The following is a 27179-nucleotide window of genomic DNA, read 5'->3' as shown; positions in this document are numbered from 1 at the left end:
CTGTTTTTGTTGAGCGGGGGGGGGGGGGGGGGTGGGGGTGGGGGTGGGTAAAAATGCTGAAAATGGATACATAAACAACCCAATATCCCCCATATTTCAGGTGTCAAATACTCCCTAGTAGTAATTGATGAATGTATTATAGTTGGATATTTATTAAATTCACAATTTTATCTTTCCATTGATATGCAGAAGAATGTGTAACAAGCCTCCATTTTATTTCTTTACAGGGGCCAGTTTTGCTTGTCCCTCACCAAGTAACGTCCTGATAACGTCATACATAAAACTGTGTTTTGCACCCAATATCGTCCATGAAATATGACTTTTGAACGTCATTTAGGATTTTTAAGTACTAGTCTTGTTAATATCTTAATATGGATATTAAAAGATGCACAGGTCTAATTACTTCTTTACAATAGAGTTTTAGGGGATATTGGAAGGCAATTGTGTGTGTTTGTATAAGGACTAATTCTGTGTTAATTCTGTGCAAAACGGAGGTGACGTAATTTGCATCGGGATCGATGTCCAATGCTGCCTTAAGCTTGATCAATATGATTGCAAGGGGATGCTCAGCCTTAATTCTATCGTCCCTGTTATTCTTTTGATTGACATAATACACGTATTGTTGTGTGGACATTACTAAACCTTTTTCATTTTGATAATCCGAAAAAAATATATATTAAAATCAAGCACGTAAGACTGGGAATAGGTGATGTTTTTAAACTATTTTATTTCTGATTTTCTACATGTTATCATTTAAAAAATATTTTACTGAACTACTAAAAAAATAACGTCTCTAATACAACCACTAATAGATCGGCCGCTCCTGCGGCCGAAAATAATGCTATAAAATGGACCCTTCGAAATCAAATTGCTTTAAATATATAGTGATTTTTTTTTTCATTATTTTTTTGAGTAAACATTTAACTATAACATTTTTTCATGTGATCAAGACAAACTCCTTCCTATTCAGACCTTATCATTAGATGTACGTCGTGGGATTAAATTAACTGCGGGACGTTGAGACTGTTCGGATGAGATCATATAAATCGGTGTCCCCTGTTGTTTGGCACGAAAAAGATCCCTCACTGTTCAATGGCTCCGAGTATTGAGTACAGGTATAAATAAGCAGGTGCTGATCCAGAAATTTCTTCCGGGGAGGGGGGTCCACCCCAATAAGGAAAAATTGTCAAGCCAGAAATATTCTGACAAACAAATTAAACAACAACTAAACGCATTTCCCAAACATGAAAAACCTATTTCTTGTGTGTGTGTGTGGGGGGGGGGGGGGGTACCGCGTGGCACATTGGTTATATAGCGTCTGCTCTAGAGTCATGAAGTAAAGAGATCCTTACATCGCGGTTTCAAATCCCACTGTGGGACGTGGAAACTGGTCTTCGTATAAAACGAGTTCCCGTGTGCTGGCACGAAAGGGAACCCTCCAAGCTCAATGACCCTGAGTGTCCAGTGTAAGACAAAATTTGTAGCTCTCCAACAAGTGGTGGCGTCTCCATATAAGTGAAAATTCTCGAATTGTACGTTAAACAACATTCAATCAACAATGACTTATAACACATTCAATGATTGACTTTTCATAGTCATTTCACATAGAGGCCGGTTTATCTGTTTTCGAAGAGGGTTCCACGTTTTCCAAAGGTGGGGGTGCCGGGGGGGGGGGGTGGATGTGGAGGTGTTCAAAGTCTCTTTTATTTGGTTTAGTATATGAATTTGCTAACTCTGCATATTTCGGTGGGGGGGGGAGGGGGCGGACCAAACTACCCCTATCCCTTTTAGATCTGCAAATGAGCAAGTTGGTTTCCATTAGTGAAGGATTCTCGAGGGGGTCAATAAACAATAATTAATCCCCCCCTTACGAGTTGAAACAACTTAGCTTCAGCATATGAAATTAATAGCTATCTGATTTACATAAAATTTTTCATCCTTGGAAAAGAATGTCTCTGATTTTTTTTAAATACAACATTCCATTTATTCATATCATACGAAAGCCCAATGAGCTCATTTTCGTAGGTAAGAAAAATAATTTTTTTCGCGTTATAACGCGTACCTTTCGCGAATAAACGCGTAACTTTCGCGATATAACGCGAAACTTTCGCGAATAAACGCGTAACTTTCGCGTTATAACGCGAAACTTTCGCGAATAAACGCGTAACTTTCGCGTTATTTTGCGAAAAAATATGATGCTAGAATAGGATAGGTTAGTCATCAGAATATTTTATTTTATTTTAAAAATCTTACTATTGAATTAATAAAATGAATTTTACTTTCTTGTACATGTTTTTCAATTGTTGAATTCTTTAGACTGATTATTTCTTAAGGAAAATCTCCATTTGACATTTTTTCTAGCTGTTTTAAATCAGTAACATTTACTTCAACTGTACCACTAGTAAATTAAGCAATTATAATAAATCATTTTGGACAAAAAATTATACACTGTAGAAACATAACTTAAAAGTGAATGAACAATGTATAATTTCATTGTCTCCAATACTGTGTTATAGAGAAGATCGTGGACTAGCCATAAATAAAAACTATGAAGGTATGCAGCAGAGTTTGTACACTTTGAATTGTCAATGTTTTCGTAAGCAATGGAATGAAAACGTGGTGCAACCTCAAAATAGGATATCTAATTTCCACAGTGAATCTAAAGGAGACAAATGAAAATCTGCTATCCAATTTTCACAAATGCGGTGGAACACAATTGACAAATTTACCTCATTTTGACAATTTTCTGAAATCTTGATCTCTATAGAATAAAATTATTTCAAATTCTCTAGAGAGTGCATAAGAAAAAAAACGGAAAAGGGGTGATTTTCCCCGAAATTAATAAGCTTGAAGTTTAACTTTTGGAACTCGCATAAACTTTGAATTGGTTGAACAGCGTTGAGAAAGACAAATTGTGACGGTTAAGATGGATTCAATAGCAAGAAAGTTTAAAATTTAATTTGTGATAGTCCAAGATCAAAATAGCCTTTTGATTATCATTGTATTAAATGAATAAAATTGATGACAAAATCAAGAATGTTGAGACTAAAGCAAATGTCTCGTTAAACTGCAAAAGTTTCGCGTTATGACGCGAAAGTTACGCGTTATATCGCGAAAGTTTCGCGCTATATCACGAAAGTTTCGCGTAATAACGCGAAAGTTACGCGTTTATTCGCGAAAGTTTCGCGTTATAACGCAAAAAATTTATTTTTTTTACCTACGAAAATGAGCTCACTGGGCTTTCGTAATATCATGTAATGTACAAGTGAGTTGAAATTTCACTGTTATCTTTTATTTTAAGTATAAACTATTCCCAAATGGTTAATGTAAACAACATTCAATCAACAATCACTTATACCACATTCAATGATTGACTTTTCATAGTCATTTCACATAGAGGTTTATCTGTTTTCGAGGAGGGTTCCACGGCATCCAATTTATTTCCGCTCAAATTACTTTTTTTAATTTCTTTTTTATAAACAGAAAAGCACATGCTGATTTACTATCATTTTGTTTTAATTGTGTTCAATTGTTGCACTGTTTACTTAAGTTTTTTTATGAAAGACTAATTACACGCAGAATTGTAATGTGGTGTGTGGATCAAATATTTACAGGTACATTCATTTTATTTCGAATCATTTTTTTTATTTTAACTGTGAATGTTATATAATACTTATTAAGATGCAGAATTCAGTATATTTAATATATGAAAGCCAGTTGTCCCAGTTGACAAAAAAATCATATTCATATAATAGAACAAGATATCTTCGACAAATCAACGCATAAGAAAGAAGGGGGGGGGGGGCGGGGGCGGTGGTATTTACATGACTGACGCTGACCGATATTAACCCGGTTTTGACTTTGGAATAGTTTTCGCTTTGTTTTATAAAATCGTTACTTACATACCCTTTAAGTTGCGTTTAAAGAAACCAATATTAATTTATTACACGTTTAGAACATTGTATATAAATAAATTGTGTGTGCAGAATGGGCAATTAATTCAGCTACAGTCTTGTACACGTGATTCGAAAATAGATAATACCAAACTGTAGGGAGTAGGGTACAATAGCAGTCATAACTTTGTATATTTTTAGGTGTTATCAAACAGATAATGTTCATGGAAGTTCATTCTATCGTAACCTAATTCATTATGTTTTATCCATCAACAATTCACAACTGATTAGGCAAAAACGTCACGACTTCGATGGGAAGTCCAATGCATCGTTTTCATACGAGTTGATTTTCGAAAAGGGTAGCAAATTATGAATGATATTGTTGAAGCTAGAGTTTAATTAATACATTATGCCTTTTTATTTTTGCAAACCATTCTGTTTAAAAATAAAGGTTGGATTGACACAGGTGTGCATGTGTAATGCGAGGTACAGCGGTATATAAGGTAAATGACTGCGTGAGTGTAGCAAAATTCGGACTGATTTGGAATTACTATACCCAAAATCACTGCATATTTCAGCTACCATGTCCTAAATTGATAACAATTTCTTACATTTATTAGTAGATATATTAAAATATGTTTTTAAAATATGTACGGTGATATAAAAACACAATATCATATCTATTGGAAATTATATTGATGTAAATTATGATAATTGATTCCTTGGAATGACAGGAAAGCTTTTCCTTCATCGATCGATTTTTCATGCTCCGCAGGCCTCCACCAATACGATACTTCAATTGTTGATAGATTTGTTAATAATGAACATTTACAAGAAATTTTGTTTTGGTGGGTGTGTGCGGAGGTATTTTTTTTAATCAATTTATGGCAAAAATTATGAGATTTTGATGATTTTTGCCAAATTACGTCAGGTTTACGTCACAAATATGACGTCATAAGTAGTCAATCTCCCGAACTTTTGCTATTTGTGGAATGCAATGATGGTAAACTGTGAAATATAAGTAAAGTCGATTTTATTAACTAGCTTTGAAAATTCGAAAAATTTGGGGCCGATTTTCGCATATGGAGCCCCTACCTCTTTCTCTGTGAATATCAATGTGTTTTGATGGCATGAACATTATACACGGAGAACGTCAGAACTTAATCTTTGTGAATAAAAGAGCAATACCAAGTTAAAAACCAATACATGTATATACATTTGTGATATCTTTCTACTTTATAAACATACAGAGAGAAAATATCTTCAATTCTGTATGAAGTTTGTCAGAGGTCAAAGGTCAATGCATGACTGAATCACACGGCGCAATAATATATACCGTTACTTATGAATATAAAATGACTTGCTTTTCATGTATAAAGACGAACAAAATTACAAAGTGAGATTATTGTTTTATTCACGTGAACAAATACATTTTTGGCAATTTTGTGCACATAGAGAATATACCGATATAATCAAGTCTTCGTTTACACGTTGTATGTCACTTTTGTCAACTGCACAATCTCGAACTTTTTAGGTTATCCTTATTTTTGTTAGACATTAAGTTAAATCTTTATGATATAGGCTAAAACTATATTTTTTTCATTAAATTCTACTCACGATAAATGTGTTAATTTATTGGAAAATATCAAAGCATTGCAATCATTCCATGAACAGCTGAGAAACACCTCGATCGGGAGCTGTCGTACTTCAATGTAAACCGTTGCCAGTGTCTCCGTGTTATTTACATCATAAATATATCTTTAGTTACTGAAATCATAGATTAAATGTTTTTGATCAAAATTAATATGTACTTGATTGCAAATTAACTGGCTCGGACAAGTGTCTCAATCCATCGGATCCATCCATCCCTTTCAGGCGACCGAAATTCCTCCAAATTTTTATCATCAATTCTCGGACGTGTTACCCGTGTCTTTTCAGCATTAATTATCAATTTTCATAAATAAAAATATTCCCAGACAAAATCTGTTCACTATTACTGATCATAAGTAGCCTTTTACAAAATATTCCCTTCAAAATAGAATTCGTTGCCTGACGAATTCGCAGCGTAGCCGCCGATTTACACCTTGCGTACTTTTGACGGGAATCTACGGCGACCGGTTAGTGCAATATTTATATCCGAATATATTTCATTTAATATTTAATTGTCCCTTTCAAATATATATTTAAATATATATATAAGTAATAAATAACAAGTTTATATATAATGTAAGTAATAAATAACAAGTTTATAAACTTCAGTGGGAATTGAAGTGGGTCGGTACGTCATCAAATCTTCTGAGAAGGCATTCGGCCTTCACAGGCTTTGATCAGGTGACCAACCTACTTCAATTCCCATTGAAATTTATAAACTTGTTATTTATTTTTTTAAAAATTTAATTGCCAAACATAAATACAGTGATATATGTGAAAGTTTGTATGCGTACAAATTATCTGGAATGTAAAATTAATGAGGTTTTCCTTTTGCTAAAAAAAACTTCATTTCGTTGTTTTTAATCGCGATTTTACGAAAACAGCGGTGTCCGTTTTTGGTTTTAACATTTTTAACAGAGTACTAGATTTGCCCATTTCTGGCAGGTAATACTGCTGATTTAGTATTAAATCCGCATGTTTTCTAAAGTTTTTTTGCCTTAATAAATTCATTTAAACCAAGAAAATGTTCATGAAAAGTTGAATAAATTCTGTGCACCGGTAAAAAAAATGATAAAAATCTGAGACCGTCGGGCGTCGGAAAAACTAGATTTACCGCTTTCCGTCAGTATGTAGAGTTGTCGTTCCTATCTCTTTCAGTGTATGACGATACACTAAAAATGAGTTCCGTTACGAAAAACTTTTAAGGTTCTTTATAATTCAGTTTTACTTCACACGAAATCTACTATTCAGAATAAGATTACTCTATCACTTCATTCACTTACATTTCAAATTATGAAATTTAGATCAATTCAGAAGAAAATGACATGAACTATTTGTGACGGATGTTTATGCATGTTTTCTGTTAAATATCATCGGAGTAAATCGGTCGACACAGTAGCCTCGCTTTCGGCTCTATATAATCAACACAAATTTCTGCGCATGTTAAATGCGTGATGGCCATGGGAGATTGAACATAGTTCAACTAAAAAAAACAGGCAAGAAAATAATTAGACACACGAAACTCAATATTACATGTATATACATGTATATTAAAAAAGAAAACCACAAAGAAAACATTTGAAAGAAAGAACGCTAGCAGAGGAAAAGAGAGGAAAATACTTTTTCTACATTAATTTAGTAAATTGTGACAATATTTCATTACAAATCCTCACCACTGCTTTTTATTATACACGCATCATGAAATCAATGTACCTTATTTCAGATGATTGCACAAAACAGAAGGAGCTTTGGCATACACCCCTGCAAAATGTGTCAGGATTACTGAAATGCCGCTGTCGGCTTCAAATTGAAGAGAAGCTTCCTACATTACCGGCCGGACAAGTCGCCATCTATTCCAATAGCCACACTGTTAGTACACAAAATATTGCCATTGCTGTAAATATCAGAAACATCATTGTAGGAAGGTTTTAATAAACATGCTTATAAATGATGCTATATAACATTTTAAACAGAAATATCATTTAAGAGTACTTAAACTTGGTAGTGATTAACTGAACGAGGTGGCAGTGTCATACCTATGTTGACTGTATGTCCAGCTTAATTCTGCAAAGGGAAGTAACCTTTTGAAAATGTAGACATTATATTCTGGTTATACTTTAAAAAAAAATAAATTAATAATAAATTTGCTTTAGTTTGGAGAATGAAACCAAATTAACCTAGTAACACTTGAAAATTTAGAAGACTCTTAAAAGTTTACATTATGAAATTTTACAGTAAGACATAAATTGTACTTTACATGTTGGATATAAATGGAATGTGTAATACTTACATCAGACAATTATTCATCAAACATTCTATAAGTAGGGAAGTATGTATATATTGAGAAAACATCAAAGTATATCCTTTCCATTAATAAAATCAAAATAAATTGTTGTAAATAATACGTTAACTAAACTATTTGATTCTTAACTAAAAACTATTTTGGGAGATTTTTTTTTTAAATTCAACTAAATATGTATACTTTTAAAAATAATTTTAGATTACTATATTAATGATGTTAGGGAATGGTGATTTCTAGTTTGAATGAAAATGGTAATTTCTGGTCTTTCCATGAATGAGAATCTAAGCTTTTATTCTTCTCATCCCCATATGAATTTTTCTTCAGTAAGATTTCCAATGAAGGAACAAAAAATTCTGTGATTTTTTAAAATAAAAATTATGTTCTTTAAGCTTTTGAAAAGGAAAAATGCAATTGTGTATTGTTTTTCAAGAAAATTGTGTTTTCTTCATTGCTTGTGTTATAATTTCAAAAATAATATAATTTTATCCAGTTCATAAATTTTAATTTCAGTTAATATATACACCACCAATTTTAACTAGGCATATTTATTTAAAAAATCTTTTAGACATGCATACATAACGCATTCCAAAATCAAAACAGAAAATCTTTTTTTCTGTTTTAAGCATTTTGCCCTTAGGTATTGACAAAACTCAACAAATAACATAGTTTACAAGATATTTATTGGTGTGAATATCAAAAGTTCAATGAACGCAAACCATCGTTCACATAGCTAGATTTTACGGAGTAAATTTCCTCCCAAAACTATCACTGAAACAGTTTTCACTACCATATTACAATTTGAAAAAGGCAAAAATCTACGGGGTAAATTTCCTCTCAAAAATGACACTGATACAGTTAACAAACAGTAGTCAATTCAAAAGCGACTATCATTGATATAACAAGATTTTACGGAGTAAATTTCCTCCCAAAGAATATCACTGATACAGTATTCACTACAACAATTACAATTTATAAATAGCAAAAATCTACAGAGTAAATTTCCTCTCTAAATTCACATTGGTGCATTGTACATTTAGTATTTCAAAGCCAATGCAATCATCGTTTACATAGCTAGATTTTACGGAGTAAATTTCCTCCCAAAGACTATCACTGAAACAGTTTTCACTACCACATTACAAATTGAAGAAGGCAAAAATCTACAGAGTAAATTTACTCTCAAAAATGACATTGATACAGTGTAATAGACAGCTACATTTTAGGGGGTAAATTTCCTCCCAAAGAATATCATTGATGCATGTACAGTGTTCACTACTAACATTACAGTTTGAAAAAAGCAAAAATCTACAGGGTAAATTTCCTCTCAAAATGACAATGATACAGTGTAATAGACAGCTACATTTTAGGGGGTAAATTTCCTCCCAAAGAATGTCACTGATGCAGTGTTAACTACTAGCATTGAAGTTTGGTAATAACAAAAAATCTACAGAGTAAACTTCCTCTTTAAATTCACATTGGTTCATAGCACATTCAGTATTTTAAAGCCAAAGCAACCATCAGTGCATTGTACATTCAATATTTCAAAGCCAAAGCAACCATCGTTTACACAGCTAGATTTTACGGAGTAAAGTATTCAGTATTCAATTCAGAAGCGACTATCCTTTATATAACAAGATTTTACGGAGTAAATTTCCTCTCAAAGAATTTCACTGATACAGTGTTCACTACTAACATTACAGTTTGGTAATAAAAATCTACAGAGTAAATTTCCTCTCTAAATTCACATTGGTGCAATGTACATTCAGTATTTGAAAGCCAACGCAACCATCGTTTACATATCTTGTAGATTTTACGGAGTAAATTTCCTCCCAAAGAATATCACTCATGCAGTGTTTACTACTACAATTACAATTTGAAATTAGCAAAAATCTACAGAGTAAGTGTCCTATCAAACATGACATTGATACACTGTATATTGGGTGCTTTCGACAGCTTAACTTTACGGAGTAAATACCCCCCCCCCCCGGCAAAGTATAGCACTGATACTCATGTACAGTTTTCAACATATCTATAAAACGTTAACATTTTCAAGTTAACAAAATCTACAGAGTAAATTTCCTCTCAAAAATGACATTGATGCATTGTACATTCAGTATTTGAAAGCCAAAGCAACCATCGTTTACATAGCTTTTTGATTTGACCATGTTTACGGAGTAAATATCCTACCAAAGAATATCAGTGTACAGTGCTACCTACTAACATTTACAGTTTGAAAATAGCAAAAGTCTACAGGGTAATTTTTTTCTCTTAATTCACATTGGTTCATTGAACATTCAGTATTTCAAAGCCAGAGCAACCATCCTTAATATACTAGATTTTACAGTCATTATTTGCAGTAAGAAAATAAACATTATATATAGAAAACAGCAGAACATCAGAGGGTTAATTTCCTCTAAAAATAAATTGATACAATATACACCTTTTAGAGGAAAAAAATATACAGGTTACATCTTATTGAAAAAAAGACTTTCGAGGGACATTTTCATCTCAATATACTAATGATGTAATACATTATTTTTTAATCTATAATTAAACAACATATAATCCATACACATGCATACAGTTTTTTTGACTGATTTCAAGCCGTATTCAACGAGCGGAGGGGGTTCAATGTGCATGCAGTAGCATGATGACGTCACAAACAATATTCAAAGTACGTTGAAAACTGTATTGTCCAGTCTATATCCGAGAAGGAAAAAGGAGAAGGAGGCAAGTCCCTCTCTTGATAATTGTTGAACAATTTGATTTCAAACACATCTATCACATTTACTTTCTTTGACCGAAGCTCCACTTCTATGCTTTCCTGATGGCTTATGCAATTGAACACTTGCTGAATGCATTTCCAACATGTTCAAAAGAAATCTGGCCGCCATATTCTGAACAAATCCATACTTGACCTATTGATAAAATTTTTAGACTCGTAAATCATCTCATATAATTGTTTTTAAACTTTCAATTTTTCAAAACCCATGGGCATTTATTTCTTTAGGCATGCCGGATTACATGTTGTGCACCACAGTCGAGCAGTGGTGCTTGCACAATTTTTGTAAAATCGAAAAATAGTCTTTCCGTTGGTTTTTCGTATGGAAATTTCATTCATCTAAAGAACACGTACATATACCCCCAGTCTACACACACATTTAGACAAACTAAGACAAGATAGATTTTATTTGAGGATGATGTCAATTTTCTCATATAAAACCAGATCATATACTATTGCATTAATCACGATTTTGCATTCAGATTAGTTCATACAGGACATATGCAATTAAAACACTAATTACTACGCCTTGAATTTTAAAAGGGGAGTTCAGAGAGATAAATGATAGCAACTACCTTGACCAAGGATCGGAATCCTCATGAACTGTAGTTAAGGGTAGAATACATTAGAAGACACTACCTTAATTACACTTATCGTAACATATACATAATTATATAATTGTAAATATACCTTTATTGTTCAATGTTTGGTCTTGGTTTCAATATTTCTCCATTCATCAGAAAACAGTCACTTTTATGTCCAGTCGTCACTTAAACCTCTCCTGAAATAATTGCGTTTACAGAATGTGGGGCAGTCTAACTTGGTTTTCTTTCCCTAACTTGCTTCGTGTTCTCTGTGATTTTGAAGTAGATGAACCACTGGGCAGAATGCAAATATCCGATGCCGCCAATTTCAAAACTGCCATACACACAAATAATTATGTAGTATATAAATCGGGAAACGGAAAAATAAACTGTTTTAACACAGAACTTAAAAACAAATCCATCGTTTTCAAGATAAATGAATTAGATTGTTGTGAGAGAAAATTGAGATGGTCTGCTTCTCATCATTTCACCATTTTCTTTTCCGCTGTATGAATCCCCGCTGTTACACTTGTTATCAACCCTTTGTATTGGATAGAGCTGCGGCCATGTCATAATAATCTGACCTAAATTAAGCTGTGATTTCAACATTTTCTCACCATCAAAATCTAAGCCTGTCAAAAGCACAAGTTGCCATACTAGCTATTATTTACAATTTGTTGATAATTAACATTATACTCTGCTGCAAGTGCATTAACATTATCTACTCGTGTCGTAGTATTTATTATTTTTTGTAAATATGCGGTTTCAAAGATCATGAAGATGTGAAAAAAATCACGGACAATTATTCCTTTTCGATGATATATCTACACTGACACAATGAGATTAAAAAAGAGAAAAATAAGCTTTAGAAAAAAAACTTTTTTTGACAATAGAACTCCAATATTGTAAATGATTTGCTTTCTTTATGCCAGTGTCTTTCGATCCTATTGTAATTTATTATTTACAGATTATTGGATGTCAGACTGCAAAAATTGTGAAGAATGATAGTAAAAATTTGAAAAATATATTATTTTATGTAGCGTATAACAGTTACACAATCTGTCTATTTCTTCTTTTTTTAATCTAAACGTGCCTTTTTTTTTTTAACTTTTAACACTAATACTGTATAATTTGTATATTTACAAATTTAAAGAATATACATGTATAAAAAAGAATTTAACTACAGGGGAACTTGGATAAGGCAGAGATTGTCTTTTCTTTTACACTGGCTGATATCGAATTTTTTCATTAACTTGAATTCCCGAGTGTTTTAGCATTACTCTCTTTGAAATATTTAATAATTAAAAAATGCGCAGATAGACTAAATTATTTTTGAGAAATTAAAAGATAAAACTGTTTTAGCAAAACTTTTCGACAACAGATCTTACATGTCTTGTCGAAAGTGTTCGGGAGAAGTTGCCAAAATAAAAAAAAGACATTCTATCTTAGTTCAAAATATAGTGTCTACAAAGTTACTTTCTTCATTCCATGTTATGCAAAACAATCCCACACAGTTAAGTACATATGGTTATCAGATCTTCCACACATTAATTCTCGATTAGGAGCAATATGTGCTCAGCATGTATTCTTTAGGTCTATGGAGGTATCACATTGCCCATCCTGCAGAAGTCGATCGCCATTACTTTCAGTCACTCAATGAAATGAAAAAATACACTTTCTTGCCTATATATCAAGACAAATTATGCTTAAATAAAAGAATGCATTTTTTTTTTATTTTAAAAATTATGTACATATAAATTTGAATTTTTAAGTCCAGAACAAAATTTGATTAGTATTGCTTTTTCCTTATTAATTATTTTATTTTTGTTATATATTTTTAAAAGTTGTTTTTAGCAATATAGATATATATCCTTTCTAAGAAAGGAAACATGCAAAGAAAACCTTAGCATTCTATCCGGAGAGCGAACTCAATAAAAGCCGAATTAACGTTAATCTGTGAAACTTCCCCGAGAAAACTTGGCAATTAATGTCTTAAGTTAATTGGGTTTAAAACAAAAGTACAAAACTAATTATTAAGAAGCCTTTGCACCCATTCTTTTTTTTCGGGGGTGGGGGGGGGGGGGTCATATTAATAAAATACTGAAAAACGTAAATTAAAGAAAAAGAAAGTTATAATAATTATTAATTGTAGTAAACTAAATCGTTAGTAGAAATAAGCTGTCTTTCAATTTTTTATTTACGTATTTCCATATAATTTTATTTCCCTTAGTATAAATTAACTTCGGGTACGATGAACTTGGTAATTCTGGAAGAACTGCGCGTCGAATTATGGGGAAAAGGGTACGAAATTCCCGGAAGTCGGCATCATTTCCTGATTAAACAAGAGGGAGGAGGAGTACTAAATGGGTAGAGGTATCACACCGGTAATTGACCAATCAAAATGAACTTAGTCAAATATAGGTCCATACATATCAAATTGATTTTCCTTTCTTATGAGACGTTTTTCTATTCTCTTCCAAGCCATTTTTACAACTTTGGTACCTGTGTCTAGTAAATTTTATGTACTTTATGAACAAATAAAGGTTTTTGAAAGGACATTTTTTTCCGGGCATGGGAGGCTACTACCTGTGATGCACTCGGAATGGTTATAAACACATTGAAAAACGCGTGGATTTGAGGTAGCCTTGTTTGCAAATGGAAAAAGAAAATGCCGTGTAGATACCGTTTTGTGTGTGAGGATGTGTCAGCTAGTGTGACAGGTAATGTTTAACATCTCCTGCTAAATATTTTTTTCAAGTAAACAATTACCTGATTCTTTTTTTTACGATCTTTTTGTGAAAACATTTACCGTTGTGATACCTAGACACAACCTGATTGGCTATGTTAATATTTTCATTTTAATGTAAAAATATCACTGATAGAAATAAATGGAGGAATGTATCAAGTTTATTTTTCTTTAATCAAAAAAGCTGAAAACCTAGGATCCACCCTCCTGAAATCGAAATCTGCTGCCGTAAACTGTCTTGCCAGCGTTTGGGGAATTAGGGTGATTTGCATCAATTACACTTTTATTGACTTCATCGGTGCGCGTCAATCGGACAAGATTTCTTTGCATGTGAATGTTAACTGTTCATATTTTTGTTACATCCTGAAAAATAAACATTTTCAATAATGTATTAATTAATATACTGTCACATGAAATAATTATACATGCATATGCGATACATGTAGCAGTAGAGTATATGTAAAACATGTAACATAGCTTTTTCTAAAGTCTAATTTTCTCTTTTTTGACCTCATGGTGTTAGTGTCGATAGATCAACTAAAAAGAATAACAGTCCATGATTTTTATCACATCTTTGAAACCTCAATCTCGGGTACTGCTGCATGAGAAGATAATGTTTATGCAATTGCAGCAGAGTACTGAGTATATGTTACATATCAACAAAATGTAAATAGGGCGACCTGTGATTTTGTCGGGCTTAGATTTTGATGGTGAAAAAATGTGAACTTACAGCTTGATTTAGGTCAGAATATTATGACATGGCCGCAGCTCTATCCAATACAAGGGGTTGATTACAAATGTAACAGCGGGGATTCACGCAACGGAAAAGAAAATGATGAAATGTTAAGAAACAGACCATCTCAATTTTCTCTTACAACAACCTATTGACGCTAATTCATTCATTTATCTTGAAAACAATGAATTTGTTTTCAAGTTCTTTGTGAAAACAGTTTATTTTTCCCTTTCCCGTTATTTACACCACATGATGATTTGTGTGAAAGGCAGTTTTGAAATTGGCGGCATCGGATATTTGTATTGTGCCCAGTGGCTTATCCACTTCAAAGTCGCAGAGAACACGAAGCAAGTTAGAGAAAGAAAACCAAGTTAGACTGCCCCTCAATAAGTGATCGCAATTATTTCAGGAGTGGTTTAAGTGACGACTGGATATAAAAGTGACTGTTTTCTGATGAATGGAGAAATAACGAAACAAAGACCAAACATTGAATAATAAAGGTAAATTTACAATTATATATGTATATGTTGCGATAAGTGTAATTAAGGTAGTGTCTGGCATATGAGTTCTATCCTTATCTACAGTTACATGAGGATTTCGATCCTTGATCAAGGTGGTTGCTCTCTTTATTGTGTGAAATGCTAAACACTTTAGTGATCATTTTATTTGTAGTAAAACTACCTGCATGTACATGTTATCATTTACCACTCTGAACTCCCCTTTTGGCGTTAGTAATTAGTGTTTTAATTGCAAATGTACTGTCTGAACTAATCTGAATTCAAAATCGTGTTTAATACAAAAGTATATGATCTGGATTTATATGAGAAAATTGACATCATCCTCAAATAAAATTTATCTTGTCTTAGTTTGTCTAAATGTGTGTGTAGACTGGGGGTATATATAAGTGTTCTTTAGATGAATGAAATTTCCATACGAAAAACCAACGGAAAGACTATTTTTCGATTTTACAAAAATTGTGCAAGCACCACTGCTCGACTGTGGTGCGCAACATGTAATCCGGCATGCCTAAAGAAATAAATGCCCATGGGTTTTGAAAAATTGAAAGTTCAAAAATAATTATATGAGATGATTTACGAGTCTAAAAATTTTATCAATAGGTCAACTATGGATTTGTTCAAAATATGGCGGCCAGTTTTCCTTTGGACATGTTGGAAATGCATTCAGCTAGTGTTCAATGGTATCAGCCATAAGGAAAGCATACAAGTGGAGCTTCGGTCAAAGAAAGTAAATGTGATGGATGTGTTTGAAATCAAATTGTTCGACAATAATCAAGAGAGGGACTTGCCTCCTTCTCCATTTTTTCCTTCTCGGATATAGACTGGACAATACAGTTTTTAACGTACTTTGAATATTGTTTGTGACGTCAACATGCTACTGCATGCGCATTGAACCCCCTCCGCTTGAATACGGCTTGAAACCAGTCAAAAAACTGTATGCGTTTGTATAGATTATATGTTGTTTATTTATAGGTTAAATAATAATGTATTACATCATTAGTATATTGAGATAAAAATGTCCCTCGAAAGTCCTTTTTTCAATGAGATGTAACATTTATGTTTCTTTTCTGTAAGAAGTGTATATTGTATCAATTTTTTTTTAGAGGAAATTAATCCTCTAATGTTCTGCTGTTTTCTATAGATAATGTTATTTTCTTACTGCGAATAATGACTGCAAAAATCTAGTATGTTAATAATGGTTGCTTCGGCTTCGAAATACTGAATGTGCAATGAACCAATTTGAAGTTAGAGAGGAAATTTACCCTGTAGATCTTTTTCTATTTTCAAACTGTAAATGTTAGTAGGTAACACTGTATCACTGATATTCTTTGGGAGGAAATTTATTCCGTAAACATGGTAAAATCAAATACGGTTTCAAATACTGAATGTACAATGCACTAATGTCATTTTTGAGAGGAAATTTACTCTGTAGATTTTGTTAACTTGAAAAAGTTAACGTTTTATAGATATGTTGAAAACTGTACATGTGAATCAGTGCTATACATTGGGGGGGGGGGGGGGGGGATTTACTCCGTAAAGTTAAGCTGTCTAAAAGACCCATTATACACTGTATCAATGTCATTTTTGATAGGACACTTACTCTTTTGCTAATTTCAAATTTTAATTGTAGTAGTAAACACTGTATGAGTAATATTCTTTGGGAGGAAATTTACTCCGTAAATTCTACAAGCTATGTAAACTACGGTTGCCTTGGCTTTCAATGAATGTACATTGCACCAATGTGAATTTAGAGAGAAAATTTACTCTGTAGATTTTTTTTACCAAACTGTAATGTTAGTAGTGAACACTGTATCAGTGAAATTCTTTGGGAGGAAATTTACCCCGTGAAGTTTTGTTATATAAAGGCTATTTGCTTTTGAATTCACTACTGTATGTTTACTATATGAATGTCATTTTGAGAGGAAATTTCCTCTCTAGATTTTTGCTATTTTCATATTGTAATGTAGTTGTGAACACTATATCAGTGATTCTCTTTGGGAGGAAATTTACTCCGTAAAATCTAACTGTGTAAACGACGGTTGCTTTGGCTTTGAAATACTGAATGTACAATGCACCGACGTGCATTTTGAGAGGAAATTTACTCTGTAGAGTTCTTTCTATTTTGAAATGTAGTGGTGAACACCGTATCAGTGATATTCTTTGGGAGGAAATTTACTCCGTGAAATCTAGCTATGTAAACGATGGTTTCTTTTGCTTTGAAATACTGAATGTGCAATTAACCAATGTGAATTTAGAGAGGAAATTTACCCTGTAGATTTTTGCTATTTTCAAATTGTATTTGTAGTGGTGAATACTGTATCAGTGATATTCTTTGGGAGGAAATTTACTCCGTAGATCTAGCTATGTAAACGATGATTGCTTTTGCTTTGAAATACTGAATGTACAATGCACTAATGTGAATTTAGGGAGGAAATTTACTCTGTAGAGTTTTTTTTTTCTATTTTGAAATGTAGTAGTGAACACTGCATCAGTGATATTCTTTGGGAGGAAATTTACTCCGTAAAATCTAGCTATGTAAACGATGGTTTCTTTGGCTTTGAAATACTGAATATGCAATGAACCAATGTTAATTTAGAGAGGAAATTTACCCTGTAGATTTTTGTTATTTTCAAAGTGTAATTGTAGTGGTGAACACTGCATCAGTGATATTCTTTGGGAGGAAATTTACTCCGTAAAATCTAGCTATGTAAACGATGGTTGCTTTGGCTTTGAAATACTGAATGTACAATGCACCAATGTGAATTTAGAGAGGAAATTTACTCTGTAGATTTTGTGCTATTTTCAAATTGTAATTGTTGTAGTGAATACTGTATCAGTGATATTCTTTGGGAGGAAATTTACTCCGTAAAATCTTGTTATATCAAGGATAGTCGCTTTTGAATTGACTACTGTATGTTAAATGTATCAGTGTCATTTTTGAGAGGAAATTTACCCCGTAGATTTTTGCCATTTTCAAATTGTAATGTGGTAGTGAAAACTGTTTCAGTGATAGTTTTTGGGAGGAAATTTACTCCGTAAAATCTAGCTGTGTAAACGATGGTTGCTTTGGCTTTGAAATACTGAATGTACAATGCACCGACGTGCATTTTGAGAGGAAATTTACTCTGTAGAAATTTTTCTATTTTGAAATGTAGTGGTGAACACCGTATCAGTGATATTCTTTGGAAGGAAATTTACTCCGTAAAATCTAGCTGTGTAAACGATGGTTTCTTTTGCTTTGAAATACTGAATGTGCAATTAAGCAATGTGATTTTAGAGAGGAAATTTACCCTGTAGATTTTTGCTATTTTCAAATTGTATTTGTAGTGGTGAACACTTTATCAGTGATATTCTTTGGGAGGAAATTTACTCCGTAAAATCTAGCTATGTAAACGATGGTTACTTTGGTTTTGAATACTGAATGTATAATGCACTAATGTGAATTTAGGGAGGAAATTTACTCTGTAGAGTTTTTTTCTATTTTGAAATGTAGTGGTGAACACTGCATCAGTGATATTCTTTGGGAGGAAATTTACTCCGTAAAATCTAGCTATGTAAACGATGGTTTCTTTGGCTTTGAAATACGGAATATGCAATGAACCAATGTTAATTTAGAGAGGAAATTTACCCTGTAGATTTTTGCTATTTTCAAAGTGTAATTGTAGTGGTGAACACTGTATCAGTGATATTCTTTGGGAGGAAATTTACTCCGTAAAATCTAGCTATGTAAACGATGGTTGCTTTGGCTTTGAAATACTGAATGTACAATGCACCAATGTGAATTTAGAGAGGAAATTTACTCTGTAGATTTTGTGCTATTTTCAAATTGTAATTGTTGTAGTGAATACTGTATCAGTGATATTCTTTGGGAGGAAATTTACTCCGTAAAATCTTGTTATATCAATGATAGTCGCTTTTGAATTGACTACTGTATGTTAACTGTATCAGTGTCATTTTTGAGAGGAAATTTACCCCGTAGATTTTTGCCTTTTTTAAATTGTAATGTGGTATTGAAAACTGTTCAGTGTTAGTTTTTGGGAGGAAATTTACTCCGTAAAATCTAGCTATGTAAACGATGGTTTGCGTTCTTTAAACTTTTGATATTCACCAATAAATATCTTGTAAACTGTGTTATTTGTTGAGTTTTGTCAATACCTAAGGGCAAAATGCTTAAAACAGAAAAAAAGATTTTCTGTTTTGATTTTGGAATGCGTTACATGTTTTTGTTCTACAAGTTCCAAAAGAAACCAATGATTACCTGTAATTTACAATAGATGTTAAATTATGATTTTAATTTCATTCAAATTTGTTTTTATCAGATATTACAATATTCTGTCAGAATAATTAAAAAATTTGTTATTCTAAAGTAAAGAAAATATGAAAACTGTTATTTTAGTTTGTTTTTTTCTTTTGAAATTTACAATAAATCAAATTTTCAAATTCAGCAAGAAAAATAATATGCATCCATAAACAAGAGTTATCGTTACATTATCGCCATTGAAAATATATTATACAAAATAATTGAATGTCTATAAATTATTCTGCATCTGAAATTTCTGTACAATTAAAAGACATGTACTTAAGAGATTACAGCGTTTAAAGGAACTGAGTATAAATGTTTTAGGTAAACTTTTTTAAATAATTGATAAATATACTAGCAATAGAAACTAGAAATCAACATCTGTACGATTGAATAGGCTTGATTAAGTTGGCTATAAAATAGTCCATATGAATAAAATTTGAAAACTCTGGCATGACAATTCACTAAATTTCATGACAAAATATCTGCAGAAGAGTTATTTCTATTATCAGAGGGATATTCCACCTTAAAACATATCTCAGCAGGGACCAATTGTGACAGGTCAGGATTTAAGGTTTATCAGCATCATATATTCTACATTTCTAGCATATTAGTAAAAATTCAAAGAGAAAACGTGGTCTGTATCAGCATGTGTCCATCAACCGTGTACCTACCTTTCTAATGGACAATATGTAAAATAATAATGTTTAAAAACAACAAATCCATAAATCTTGACATGCCATACAACAGCGTAAACCTGAAAATATAATAATTATAAACAAACTTTCTCCTCCCATGGCTTGAACGCCCCAAGCTGCATGGGTCCTTCCCCTGTCTGCCGCTTGCTTTTCCTCCTCTGGGATTTCTTTTTTTTTCACCATGACTGCAGGTCCTGCCACTTCTTTTTTAATATCGCCAAGCTCCTTTCTGCATTGCAGACTTACTGCCTTCACTCTATATGCATATACATACATGTGCTTTTCAATAATTAATATCATTTTAAAAAGTACTCTGATTAATGAAGAAAGAGGTATGACAGAAATCAGTGTCAGCTAGGCCTAATAAATTAACGACATTTAGGTCCTTGCAATATTATAATATAAACCCGCATCAGCTTTCACACACGTTCTGATATTTGCTAAATTATCTACTTATCAGTCAATTTTCAACCTGAGTATTATTGTTTTACTTCAATTTAATCTTAAACAATTCATCATACTTTGTAGTTGGTAGACACAGCGTCCACCAACACCTCTAGCTCCAAATCAGTGAAATTTGCTTTCCTTGGCTTCTCCCCCTCATCCATTCTCTTCTCTTTTCGCAGACGACAGGAAAAATATTGGTGCACTGTAAAGTGAAACTACCGGAAGCGCATGCGTACGTACAATCGTACATTTAAGAATTCGTAACTTACGTCAATGTCTACGAATGGCTTTGTAAATACCAAATTACGAATTCGGATCTTCAATCTTATGTCACTCGTAACTTCTACATTTACGTCTACGTCTAAAAAGTCTCGTAAATATGCGAACTGATAGATATTTATATATATTGATATTAATTTTATTATTGTAAGATTTACCTTTCAAGTAAGGGATTTGCATTTCTATTTAATAAACTCTGCTTTTGATTTGTTTCATTTAAATGAACTTTTGAGCTTGAGTACTGCACGTCACCATAAATATTAATGAAAGCTTTAATTTAACGAATAAATAAATGCGTTATTTACCTCCATTTAAGTTCACAATTACACGATGTTAATTGATGATTACTTTTTACCTGTACATTCATTGTCATTTTGCTTGGCATATTACTGTTAGTGCTCTTAGTGTCGAACTTATTATTATGCTGAAACACTTAAAATGCATTATGTTTGAATCTCTGTGGCATATAAAGAATAAAAGACTGGTTAATAAATAAAGGATACGAATATTACAAACCAGTTTTTTAATTACCTCGCATTGTGACCTTTACTTCAGCAGACCTTGAAGAACAACTGATTCGATTACAACTCTCCAACCGGAACCAGTATTCTTGTCCTGTATTTAACAGTCCTGGGTCAAAACTTCCCACTTCACCTTCCCCCGGGTCTGTTAAATTTTTGATATCTCTCCAGTTGGACCCCTCTTTAAGATACAAGAGGAAGAATTGGTCCAATCCTCCATTAAAGTTTGATATCCAGGTAAGATTGACGTATCCAGAGGCGTAGGAATATCCGGTGAAATTCAAAGGAGGTTGAGGTTTATCTTACAAATAAAAAAGTGAAAGTGTAAAACGTATTATCGTCATTATTAAAGATGATTTCTGGATAATTTCAGTTGATATTCAATACATTATTTAAGATCGATGTCTCAGAGTAAAATGACAAAATCTATGTCTAAAAATTGAAAAGCATGAATAAATTTTGCGTTTCATATAATCGCCAAATGAAGGAAAAATGGAATTATTGATGTTAGATGTTTTATATTCAAGGAAAAAATAAAACGCAATGATATTATGTAAGGTTATTATGAATTTTAACAAAGGATGTTGTACAGAAAAAAAAGCATCCGCTACAGGTTGTTACAGGGTGTATCTAGGAAATAAAAGACTGCCTATATATTATTACAATTTGAATAATGAAAGCCTCAAAAAGGATGAATCGGGCTTGATATCCAGGTACACTGAAGAGAAAATCGCATTTTTACATGTAAAATGCCTGTTCAATGAAAAATGAGGAAAATCCAATGCATACAGTTTATGGGATATTTTTTTCATTTCAGACAAAGGAAATTTAATATAGGCCTATTGTCGACGGTCTCTACATCTTAGAAGATTATCATAACTTTGTTCTTAACCTTATATTTTAAAATTATAAAAATGGATATAGTTTTTAAGTATTCCTATAAAAGTGTTTCAGACTGCATTCGATGAAAATGCTTTATCATCTGAATAATGCCACTAAGCTGTAAAGTACGTAAAAAGTAAGTTTATATTATTTTCGACTTTAATATGAATCTAGCATTTTTTTTTTCAAAAGTCAATTAGTAGATCAAACTTTATATTTTAAAAGTCCAACCTTCGGCATTAATTGTAATATCAATATTTTTTCCTTTGTACATCAGTGAGTAGTTTCCGAACGCTCTCTTGTCAGGAATGGGGATGCTGCTTCTGATCATTTGTTTATATATAAAAGCATCTCTCTGTAAATCTACATTTGTCAATATAGACGTCGCTGACGGACCTGACCACGTGATCCCTGATAGAGATATGGCAGGATTTGCAACCACTGGGACAGTTACAGGAACATTAACATCCGGGCCACTCATGGAGCCATAGTTGGTTTTTACTACAGTTGTCAAATCAAGGCGAGGGTCGCCTGAAATATCATGAGAAATGGAGTATGGTTAACATTTGTGAAATTAAAGACTCTTTGAATTTTTAGAGAAATATACAGAAAATAAGTTATAGAGAAAAAGTATATGCAATTTATGATACACATCTTTCTAACATCTATGTCCCTAATCTGCGGAAAACAGAAACATGTAAGTGCATATTGTTGTTTCTACATGTAATACATGCACTGAAATAAAATTCTAGTCAATTTAAATTAAACACAACTTGAAACTTATTTTGATGATATAAAGTTTTTGAGTACTTGAATAAACACCCATCTTTGAAAGTAAAAAAGCCAACATATTGACACAATAATACTTGTCATGGTATGGGAAAATTGGCAGACCTGATTCCTCTATAACGCATTTCAAAAAACTTAAAATGATATTTTTGATAATGAATACATATATACATACTGTCGCCCGCGTGGCGCAGTGGTTAGAGCGTCTGCTCTAGAGTCGCGAAGTAAGGAGTCAATCCTTACGTAGCGGGTTCGAATCCCACTGTAGGACGTGGAGACCGGTCCTTCGGATGAGACCGTATAAACCGAGGCCCCGTGTCGCAGTAGGTGCTGGTACGGAAAAGATCCCTCACTGCTCAAAGGCCCTGAGTGCCGAGCATAGGACAAAATTTGTAGCCCTCCACCGGCAAGTGGTGGCGTCTCCATATGAGTGAAAAATTCTCAAGAGGGACCTTAAACAATATACAATCAATCAATCATATGTGCATACTAGTATTATTAAACAGCAATGGAAAAGAAATGGAATGGAGTTGATGTTTCTAAACTTCAGAATTCAAATTGATAGAAAACAAAGAAAATTATGTTTATTTTGTTTATTCGCTGCGTTTAATGTTCTGACGCATAAAGAAATTGTTACTTATTGAAACCTATATGATTATTTTAACTTTTATATACATGTAACACAAATAATGAAATCTTGTCTTTTATTCATATGCCATAAATTGTATCTCTACACATGTATTGATGTCCCGGGCTTCAACTTTGTAATAGATATTTTGAATGTGTGTAAAATCGGAAAGTATACCTACAACGAACATTGATAAGGAATGATTGAATTTTTCTTTCAAACTCTGAAGAGCTTCCCTCGCAGCTGTAGGTGCTTGTGTCAGAGCACACTGCTTCCCTTCTCAGTGTGTGGTTTAACCAGGTAGTACTACGTTGCACCAAGATCTTGTTTCCAGTGAGTTCTTTTAGGATGGTATCTGGAATCGGATTTCCCTCCATGTTACATGCCAAAAATAGAGGAGATCTTTCATCGACGGTTAGGGAATTTTGAAGATTGCCATTAATATATACCTTTGGATCCGATAAATCTAATGAAAAGAATTTTAAAAATTAGGTAATTGTAAAAAAAAAAAAAAAAAAAAAAAAACAAACAAAAAACAAAACAAACACAAAAAACAGTATTTTCAGCTAGGAATGCCGCAACAGAAACGAAAATGTTAAGAGTACAATTTCACCCCAACTCGGATCATTCTGTGACAAAATCAAGCAGGTATACCTGTTTGACGCCTGTCACGTGAAAGGGATGTACATTGTAATAAGTACTCATACACTGTCAATTGAATTCTATGCACGGTTATTATGGAATGTTTTTTTGATACCCAGAACAAATCGGCTTCCTTAATAATTTTGATAAATAGACATCTGACTTACCCAATGCCTGTTGAAATTTGAAATGTTACATATTGTAATCAAAGTCTAAAACTAGCACGCACTTTAGATCCTTTTCTTCCTTTATTCTTTCTTTCAAAATTGTATACGCGTATTAAGGACGGGAATCACAAAATATTACATTACACAGTTGAAATTACTCAACGAAGGAAAGATCACATTTACAAATTAACTTTCCCTCATCGATGACATATTTATATAATCGTTACATAGTATCATAGTGACACTGTACGAAATATTAAATATGTAATTTTCAGACATGTTTTGACTTCGCCTCGCCAGGTATAAATACTAACCAATTAGTATCCGATCACTACTGATATGATTGTATTGTAACATAGAATTATGTGAAATTTAATTTTGTTAGATTTGTAAACAACTAAGACGAACAATGAATAAAAAAGGACCCTTGACATAGCTTTGATTATGTATAAATCTTAATGTTTCAACATTATGTAAACGGAATGAAGAAAATGAAACTTAAAAGGTTTTAAGTAAGGTTAATCATTTAAATTTTGTAATAAAAATAATATCATATTGTGTACTGCAGGGGTTTCTCTTTATTGATTTCTTCCGTCCGTTGTTAGTTTTTAGTGTATCAAATATTTTGAGACAATGCTTTAAAACAGTCTTACACTGGATGTTCAGCTTGATGGATGATATTTCTTTGCCTTCGGTGCCGTTTACAACACATCGAATCAACTCCATACTAGTTCTATTTGCTTTTTGACCTGGTACAGTAACTGAAGACGTCCCAAGTGGTGTAACGTCTCTAAAACCCCCTAACGGATCTCTGAGTTTCCACTGCACATTACAAGGTGGGTTACAGTCAGCGGAACAGGTGTATGGACCAAACGTGTCCCCATCATGAATACTTAATCCGCCAATCGGTTGCTCAGGGGTTACAAGTACAGTTTCTGGTCCATCTGTAAAATAAAACAAACCGTGTTTCCAAAAATTTCTCATGTCTCATCTTACCAAGGGGCCCATTTTACAAAAGAACTTACGACTAAGACCGAAAACTTCAGTTGATTGTAAATTTTTGCAAAATTAATTATTCTGTTTAAAATTGCTAGAGTAAAATTATCTCTCTACAAACCTTTTAAAAATATTAAAACCATTTTCTATTTAATGTAAAATAGAAAGTTATAAGCAGAATTAAATTTTGGTCTTAGTCGTGAGTTCTTTTGTAAAACGGGCCCTAGTATTTTGCAATAGATGTCATTTTTTTGGATCTTATTCGCGTTCCACTGCGATAAGAACCAGGTTTACATAAGTTTTGAGTTGTCTAGTTACTCAGTAGAATTATTATAGTACTTTTATAATATGTCATATTAGTTTATCTTACGCATATTTAATTTCGATCATCCTTAAAAAAATATGCTATGAAATATTACTTACATAAAGGGTTAATTTTAATTTCGTCATTTTTCTCTGATTCTAGAGTTTCCTTTGCCCTGCAGCTGTACCTGTTGTATTTCATATCTTTGGTGACAATAAAGCTATATGTCTCTTTAAACTCTCTCTCTAGTCTGGTGTTGTTGACAAACCATGAATACGATAATTGCGGGAATTTCTTGTAATAGGATGGAGCAGAGGTAGAACTACTTTCACATTTAAGGTAGGCAAATTTTCCAACTTGAATGTTTAGATTTCCAGATATAATAGGTTTAACTGGTATTCCTAAATTGATTGTAAATAAAGTTCTGATGAATTACAGATAAAGTTTCTCTTTTAGGATTTTTTATACCTTTGTTTTGTAAAAAGACATGTGATGTTTTAGTTTGTATGAATAGTTCTCTGAAAAAAAGTCTATAACTTTCATTTGATATAATATTACGATTTGTTTGGAAGAAAGGCGGACATTTTGTAGCGGCGGACATAGTGTGACGATTTTCTTGAAAAAGAGGCGGACATTTCGTGACGGCGGACATAGTGTGACGATTTTTCTGAAAAAGAGGCGGACATTTCGTGACGGCGGACATAACGTGACGATTTTTCTGAAAAAGAGGCGGACATTTCGTGACGGCGGACATAACGTGACGGCGGACAAAACGTGACTCAACAATGTTTCGTATCAACATTTTACACGAACGCAACAGTTTGAATTTGATACATACATCAGTTTAAAGAAAAAACGTAAATTGTAGTTTATTGCTTACATTCCAATTCCCTCTTTGGTGTGAAAGCATGAGTAAAAAAATATGAAGATTCTATTTAAAAAATTACCAGACACAACAAGTACAGGTCCTCCTCTTCCTGACCAAGCATCCGCCTCCGAGGTACCTCCTACGTAATATCCGGCATCTTGCAACGTTATATTTATCACCTCAAACTGTATATTTACAGAATTAATGGGTCGGGTATGGTAAACATACTTTTCAGTTGACGGATCACTGTCCCTTATCTGCATTATCGTTGATGCTGAATTGTTATATACATGAAAAATGAGGTAAAGTCCACTTTTGGGAAAATAATCTGCAGTCCATGAAATATTTCTTGATTCCCCAATCTTAGACTCTTGTGTATTAACTGAAATAAAAAATTATATAATTCAACATTTAAATCGATATTATTAAAAATAGATAGGTAATGGATGTGTT

The 27179-nt window shown here is 32.8% G+C and overlaps 1 protein-coding gene and 1 long non-coding RNA gene across 6 annotated transcripts in view; both read right to left on the bottom strand.

The window, feature by feature from the left end:
* The window catches only part of LOC134261077 (uncharacterized), a 13700-nt gene extending 5284 nt beyond the window's left edge, over window positions 1-8416 (bottom strand). For 2 of the 3 annotated variants that reach the window (XR_009990729.1, XR_009990730.1), the window contains exons 1-2: window positions 7580-8416; window positions 7257-7437 (exon numbers count right to left, since the gene is read on the bottom strand). This is a non-coding gene — a long non-coding RNA (uncharacterized LOC134261077). The remainder of the gene's footprint in view (window positions 1-7256; window positions 7438-7579) is intronic. The other variant, XR_009990731.1, reaches the window with a different exon arrangement.
* Window positions 1-27179, bottom strand: part of LOC134261078 (uncharacterized) — an 80655-nt gene that overhangs the window by 14657 nt on the left and 38819 nt on the right. Inside the window, exons 3-8 of one of the 3 annotated variants that reach the window (XM_062743552.1) lie at window positions 26806-27108; window positions 25978-26259; window positions 25212-25502; window positions 23931-24215; window positions 22564-22863; window positions 21461-21751 (exon numbers count right to left, since the gene is read on the bottom strand). In XM_062743552.1, coding sequence (XP_062599536.1) covers window positions 21461-21751; window positions 22564-22863; window positions 23931-24215; window positions 25212-25502; window positions 25978-26259; window positions 26806-27108 — 1752 coding nt within the window. The remainder of the gene's footprint in view (window positions 1-21460; window positions 21752-22563; window positions 22864-23930; window positions 24216-25211; window positions 25503-25977; window positions 26260-26805; window positions 27109-27179) is intronic. The other 2 variants (XM_062743550.1, XM_062743551.1) reach the window with 2 other exon arrangements.

The sequence above is a fragment of the Saccostrea cucullata genome, unplaced genomic scaffold (assembly GCF_032062105.1).
Source record: "Saccostrea cucullata isolate Sc308-1 unplaced genomic scaffold, CSIRO_AGI_Scuc_v1 ctg1312, whole genome shotgun sequence".
Taxonomy (NCBI): Eukaryota; Metazoa; Mollusca; class Bivalvia; order Ostreida; family Ostreidae; genus Saccostrea; species Saccostrea cuccullata.
The sequence above is the reverse complement of the archived record's forward strand: the minus strand, read 5'-3'. Positions and strand labels throughout refer to the sequence as shown.